Genomic DNA, 7,500 nt, shown 5'->3' with positions numbered 1-7,500 from the left:
CCAACACATTCAGAGCACAAGCCATAATGTAACTTCAATAAAATCTTTTCCAATAATTATCATAGTCAACTCTGTCAGCAAAGTATCTTATGCACCACAGAAAATAACCAGTGGTTTTGTATCTTCAACTGATTAGTATTTGGAGGCAACCCCATTCTAGATGACTGAAACACAAAAATGGTGTGCACTACAGAGTATCTGAGTCTTTAAGACATACTTTGCAACTGTTTTTCATATTTTCTAATAATTTTCTTTAGCCAGTATGTGCTAAAATGGCCTTTTACATGGTTAATGAAATGTCATTTCCTGGCCACAGGGAATTTCACACTTGCAACTTCAGAGTGGTGGGTCGCCTCCTGTTGGACTTGGTAAAGTGGAGCTGACAGGCTAGTGCTGGTGTCTGCTTCCAGCACATTTCCTGCATGTTTTAGATCATGAACACAGCTTCATTGTTTGATTTAGGGATGAATCACTTCTGTAGACACTAATGAAGGCTGAGTAGACATTTCAGCAGTTAGACTAAAGTGACAGTGTGTACTTTCCCTGGCGATAGAGTGCAGTACATACCTAAATCACGGCAAGCGAGCATTATTTTTGTGTTCAAACAAGACCTTACCAACAGATGGCCATTAGGGTCAAAAATTCCTGGGAGTGCAACCTCCAGCAAAATAACAAGAACAGATTCTCTTTCACCAATGGCAACGAGTGAAGAGGTAAACGTGTAAAACAACAATGTTTATTAATGGTGAAAGTTTTGTAACCATTTGTTACAAATCAGTAAATGCATTTTGTCCTCACAGACTTCCTAGAAGGAAACATGGCATCCAATATGGCATTGCCCAGAGACTGAGACCCACTCCATGTATTTTAGAACAGATTTTTATGGGTATATGTTATGAAACTGCCAATATTTTTCAACAACTGGGCATCTTTTAAGTCATTTACTACAACATTTTGATGGATATTTCCAGACATTAATGGTAAAAACTACACATTGTCACTCTATGTTGTTAAAAAGGCGAGCGCACAGTGAGGAGATAAGTTTCAATTTTGGCTTAACTACCTGACACCATAGGGGGTGCTAAAAGCAAGCCAAACTGCAAAGTATCCCTTTACCAAATCTCATGATGCTCCAAATGACGTTATTTTGTAAATTTGACAAAAACAGCTATAACTCCATCGCTCTTAAAATGGTTTTAAACTTTGGCATAAAATATATCCATCTACTTTTCCATTATCTATTTCATCCCTATGAGTAAAAGGTTGAAGTGATTTATATTAATAATTATGTCCTGATCCTCAGCTCTACAGCTTGCGGCACCTTCCCTGTTTAAAAGTGGGGAAATTCCCTTTATTTTTTTTGCACAAATGACCCTAAGTAACAACAGAAGTGACACCCGAAGGAGACACTCAGATCCAAAGCGAGCCTCGAAGCCACTGAGGAGACACAGAGGGCGCCGCAGAACTAAACACCCAGATGGACTTTTTGACACAGAGCTTTAAACTTACTGTCAACAGTGGAATCTAACGCTCAACAGTGGAATCTACAATGAACAAACACAGACCACACAGACTAAACACAGACATACACCAGTCCCAAACACTCTAAGAAATAACCAGCCACCAAAGGAGTACAGTGCACTAGTGTCTTTTTTCTATCTTACCTGCTTTAAATGACTCATTCTGAACTTTGATTTTGAATGATCTGTGTTCATTTTGCCACCGTAGCATACAAACCCCTCTGATCTCTTTGTTATGCCTCCATTGTCACTATCGTTAACTGTGCAACTGTGGTTTGAATATTTCCACGGGGTGTTAAATCTCAGTAACTATAGCGATTTGTTTCACACATCATTGTCCTCAGCAACACCCCTTTAAAGAAAGTTAAAAGTTAATCATGCGCCTCTGTACAGAGTATATATACAAAAATGTCCACTATTTTCACAAAAAAATTCTATAACAGTTGCAATCTAATGCACGTTCCCACCATTTATCTCAAGCCGGTCTGAGGAATGCTCCTCCCTCTGACTTTCATTACATTTTCTGTTATTTTATAGATGATGTAATTGATTTAGAAGGGCTGGTTAGTTACATTAAACAAAGTTTATTGAGGAATCTGTTGCTAGATTTTAGAAAAAAACAATTAAACTGAGAGGCTTGCAAAAGCTGTTAGCAACATTGTAGCTTTTCTAAATTTTAAATGAACTGAGATTGTAAACAATATGCCAAAAGCAAATATGTCACTGTCATCAGTTAAAGGTGGAATATGGAATTTTCAGATGTCGGCATACCTGGTTTGCTGCCGATACATGAAAGTTTTTATTTGGGTCGATCTGTTGTTGCTTCACCTAAACTCACTCTGGTTTTAGATCTTATATGGTCGCTCCTCTTCTGAGAAGTGTAACGACATCTTCTGGGCTCAGAAGCATCTGCTTGACTTGCAGAGTCCACCATTTTCCACAGTACCAGCCTCGCTGTGCTGAACGGACTGTTTGGAAACCCTCAGTAGTGCCCTCTATTGTCTGGCAGTTGTAAACTTAAACCCAGTGTTGTGCCCGTCACTCAAAAAATTAGCATATTGTGATGAAGTTCATTATTTTTGTAATGTAAGGATAAAAATTAGACTTATATATATATATATATATATATATATATATATATATATATATATATATTAGATGCATTACACACAACTGAAGTAGTTGAAGCCTTTTATTGTTTTAATATTGATGATGTTGGCATACAGCTCATGAAAACCTAAAATTCCTATTTCAAAAAATTAGCATAGCATGAAAAGGTTCTCTAAACAAGCTATTAACCTAATCATCTGAATCAACTAACTAACTCTAAACACCTGCAAAAGATTCCTGAGGCTTTTAAAAACTCCCAGTCTGGTTCATTACTCAAAACCGCAATCATGTGTAACGCTGCCGACCTGACTGCTGTCCAGAAGGCCATCATTGACATTCTCAAGCAAGAGGGTAAGACACAGAAAGAAATTTCTGAACAAAGGCCATTCCCAGAGTGCTGTATCAAGGCACCTCAGTAAGAAGTCTGTGAGAAGGAAAAAGTGTTGCAGAAAATGCTGCACAACGAGAAGAGGTGACCGGACTCTGAGGAGGATTGTGGAGAAATACCGATTCCAGACCTTGGGGGACCTGCGGAAGCAGTGGACTGAGTCTGGAGTAGAAACATCCGGAGCCACCGTGTACAGGTGTGTGCAGGAAATGGGCTACAGGTGCACATTCCCCAGGTCAAGCCACTTTTGAACCAGAAACAGCGGCAGGAGCGCCTGACCTGGGCTACAGAGAAGCAGCACTGGACCATTGCTCAGTGGTCCAAAGTACTTTTTTCGAAAGAAAGCTAATTTTGCATGTCATTTGGAAATCAATGTGCCAGAGTCTGGAGGAAGACTGGGCAGAGGGAAATGCCAAAATGCCTGAAGTCCAGTGTCAAGTACCCACAGTCAGTGATGGTCTGGGTGGTCTGGGGTGCCATGTCAGCTGCTGGTGTTGGTCCACTGTGTTTTATCAAGGGCAGGGTGAATGCAGCTAGCTATCAGGAGATTTTGGAGCACTTCATGCTTCCATCTGCTGAAAAGCTTTATGGAGATGAAGATTTCATTTTTCAGCACAACCTGGCACCTACTAACAGTGCCAAAACCACTGGTAAATGGTTCACTGACCAAGGTATTACTGTGCTCAATTGGCCTGCCAACTCTCCTGACCTGAACCCCATAGAGAATCTGTGGGATATTGTGAATAGAAAGTTGAGAGATGCAATACCCAACACTCTGGATGAGCTTAAGGCCGCTAACGAAGCATCCTGGGCCTCCATAATACCTGAGCAGTGCCACAGGCTGATTGCCTCCATGCCACGCCACATTGAAGCAGTCATTTCTGCAAAAGGATTCCCGACCAAGTATTGAGTGCATAACTGAACATAATTATTTGAAGGTTGACTTTTTTTTGTATTAAAAACACTTTTCTTTTATTGATCGGATGAAATATGCTAATTTTTTGAGATAGGAATTTTTGGTTTTCATGAGCTGTATGCCAAAATCATCAATATTAGAAACAAAAGGCTTGAACTACTTCAGTTGTGTATAATGAATCTAATATATATGAACGTCTAATGTTTATCAGTACATTACAGACAATAATGAACTTTATCACAATATGCTAATTTTTTGAGAAGGAACTGCACATATATTTTTTTGAATAAAGATTTAAAGGAAACATTTTACCTTCATTCTGCACAGCTCTAAATGCCCTGTGGAGGTGTTATTGTTAACCCTCTCAGGCTCAAAATAAGTTTTGATAAAAGGACGAACAACTAAGTCCTTCAGGGGTACTTCTGAATTAAAAAATGCTCATGAAATATGTATGTGGAGCAACCAGGTAGGTAGGTTTTAACGTTGCAAATCTGCAACGCCTGCGTCCAGAGGGTTAAATATATAGCTTTTTATTATATTGTTCCATAGTCAACCTCTATTATCTTACTTTTTTTTTTTTACCTCAGAATTTTGTTAAATACATTTTCAGTGCCTTAAAGCTTTTGCTTGTTTTAAATAACTAGATCAAATTGACATGCCTAGAAATAATGACGCTTGCTCACTTTGTCTCTCACAGTTGTGAGTCTGGAGGGCCGAGCGGTACATTTGGCCACCTTGGTGCAGGAGGCTGATCAGCGAGTGTCAGAGCTTCAGGCCCAGGTCCGTAACGAAGGTCCCAGCGAACGGGAAGGATGCGACCAGGAGCGACAGCTGAAAGCTTGGGAGTGGAGGCTGCGGCTCTTCCGGCGCATGCAGACAGGCTTTGAACATGCTAGTACGTCGAACGTTAAGATGAATCTGAAAATTTAGTTTAATGGACCCAGCAGTTTTTTGTGGTTTCACATGTCTTACCACTGGATTTTGCCCAACTTAAATCCCCATCACTGATAAACCTAACACACTATGATAACCTATCCATTTACGAGGGAAAACCTCTCTGCACTTTGATGAGAACACAATCTAGTCTCACCTGCTTTGTATTCTCACATACTGTTGTGTAAATTGTGCAAACGATAATGTTGATTAAAACAACAAGCATTCCTAATTACAAGCTGAGGAGGTTACGTACTGTAATGATTCCATTTAGTTTAAAATGTTTTATTCTGCATGTTTTAACCTTTTTGTCTCTTTGTTTATTAGCATCTCTTTTCCCCTGCCTTCTCAGACCCTCCAGATGCTCCAAGTGTAGTTCACCTGTCTGTCAGTAGCAGCACAAGTTTACTGGTCGACTTTCAAGAACCACTTTGCGTCAACTCTGCAGTGGTTACAAAGTACAAAGGTCAGCTATCACTTCAGTTAAACCATAACAGAGAACAATTCTTGCATTTATCAGTTCAATTCAATAAACTTTATTAACAGAAACATATATTCAGTATGAAAGAAAGTTGAAATAAATAAAAGTAACACAATTAAATAATCTAAACAACATAAATGGATCTGATCCAATGTGTCTAATAAAATGATTGTGTCACTAAATGTTGGCAAGACTAAAATGTTTACTATCTCATTAACACTCGTGTATGTAAAGTTTCTCCTTGTGGCATTAAACCTGGATACATTGCAAATGTATAACTTGAACTACTTTACAGTTGGTCAAAAAAGGATTTGGCAGCCACCCACTGTGCAAGTTGACCTACTTAAAGGGATCAGAGATGTATGTAATTTTTATCATAGATATACTTCAACGGAGACAATGTAAAAAAAAAAAAACCAGGAAATTATATTGTACGATTTTTAACTCATTCACTGCCATTGACGACTAAAGTCGTCATTTTAGATCCAACTGTTCATTGCCAATGACGACTAAAGTCCTCATTTGCATTTTTTTACTGTTTGGGCATCGGAACGAGCCCCCGCGCTGAGAGAACAAACATCTCAGCTCTGAAGCCAATCTTCATCCGCAGGAAGCAGGAAGCAGAACATCCATGTGTGAGGAGATCGTTTTGTACCGTTCCTGTAAAAAAAGTGAGGCGCAAACCAGAAAAGCGTCTGCCGATCACAATTCGACAATGGATTATGAAAGAACGGATAACGCTGGAAACACACGTATTCTTCCTGATGTAAGAGGTGAGTCTCCACTTTGTTTTGGTTGTTTTGGCGTCAGCATCATCCTTGCGCGCAACGTTCTGTGACTCTTAAAAAAACTATAAAAACGGTGAGAAACGCTGGCAGTGAAGGCCTTTAGCAATCAGGAAATGGCTGGCAGTGAATGAGTTAAAGAATTTAGTTGTAAAAAGGTGGATTAGTATTTAGTATTTAGCACCTACAAACAAGCAAGAATTCTGGCCCTCATACACCTGTCACGTCTTTAGAGGTGATGCATTTGCAGTGGTCTCTGGTAGGAATAAATGCATTGTAATTTGTATTCTGGGGAAAAGAACTGGTCTACCATTTTCAGCAACTACTTCACAGCTGAGCTTCAGACAACAGGATCTGGAGTTTTATTCCCTGACATCATCTCTCCTCCGATTGGATAACAGCAATGCAACTCTACCACAGACTTGCAACTTTGATGTTTAATCTTCACAAACAACACAAACCTGGACGAGTTCTGCTGTACTGCCCTAAAGTGCTGTTTAACACCATCAGCAGCATTGTCTCTCCTGCCTCTCCTACAGCCTCCATCCACTCTATTGCAGACTGTGAGAACTTTCTGTCTTTCTTTGTGGACAAAGTCGATAAGGTTAGATCTAGAATCTCTCCTTCAGCCTTATCGCTGCCTGTCCTGACTCCAACCAGGCCCATCATCCTAGATAGCTTTGCTCCTGTTTCTTTGCCTGAGCTAACCAAACTAGTTAACTCTATGAAGACCTCTGCATGCCCCCTCGACATCTTACCCTCATCTTTGTTTAAAAGTGCTTTTCAGTCCATCGGTCCCAGCGTGCTCTCTATAATTAATGCTTCTCTGATTTCTGGTCAGGTCCCGGCTTACTTTAAGTATACTGTAATCCACCTGCTTCTTAAAAAACCGAGTCTTGATACCTCTCTCCATAGCAGCTTCAGACCATCTCTAAACTTCCGTTCATCTCCTGGAAAAGGTTGTGGCTAAACAACTCACAGCTGCTCTTGATGGACATAACATCTATGATTGCTTACAGTAAGGTATTCGTAGAGCTCATTCTACTGAAACAGCTCTTCTTAGGGTCTCTAATGACCTTCTGACTCACAGTGATGCAGGGCACTGTTCTGTTCTGGTCCTGCTGGACCTGACTGCAGCCTTTGACACTGCTGACCATCACCTGCTACTGGAGAGGCTGAGAGACTGGGTAGGCCTATCAGGAACTGCTCTGGAGTGGTTCTCCTCTTATCTTTCTGAGCGCTCCTTTTCTGTGGCCGTCTCCAAGTTTAGGTCCTCCACCACCTCCCTTACCCATGGTGTCCCACGAGGTTCTGTGCTGGGGTCTCTGCTCTTCCTCCTCTATCTGCTTCCTCTTCCGCACATCCTG

At 40.5% G+C, this 7,500-nt stretch overlaps 1 protein-coding gene across 2 annotated transcripts in view; it reads left to right on the top strand.

Annotated features, from left to right (window-relative positions):
- The window catches only part of ankfn1b (ankyrin repeat and fibronectin type III domain containing 1b), a 286,544-nt gene that overhangs the window by 251,371 nt on the left and 27,673 nt on the right, over positions 1 to 7,500 (top strand). For both annotated transcript variants that reach the window (XM_015963362.3, XM_015963361.3), the window contains 2 exons: positions 4,632 to 4,829; positions 5,220 to 5,333. In XM_015963362.3, coding sequence (XP_015818848.1) covers positions 4,632 to 4,829; positions 5,220 to 5,333 — 312 coding nt within the window. The remainder of the gene's footprint in view (positions 1 to 4,631; positions 4,830 to 5,219; positions 5,334 to 7,500) is intronic.

This window comes from Nothobranchius furzeri, chromosome 16 (genome assembly GCF_043380555.1).
Source record: "Nothobranchius furzeri strain GRZ-AD chromosome 16, NfurGRZ-RIMD1, whole genome shotgun sequence".
Taxonomy (NCBI): Eukaryota; Metazoa; Chordata; class Actinopteri; order Cyprinodontiformes; family Nothobranchiidae; genus Nothobranchius; species Nothobranchius furzeri.
Note: the sequence above shows the minus strand (reverse complement) of the source record. Positions and strands in the feature narration are given on the sequence as shown.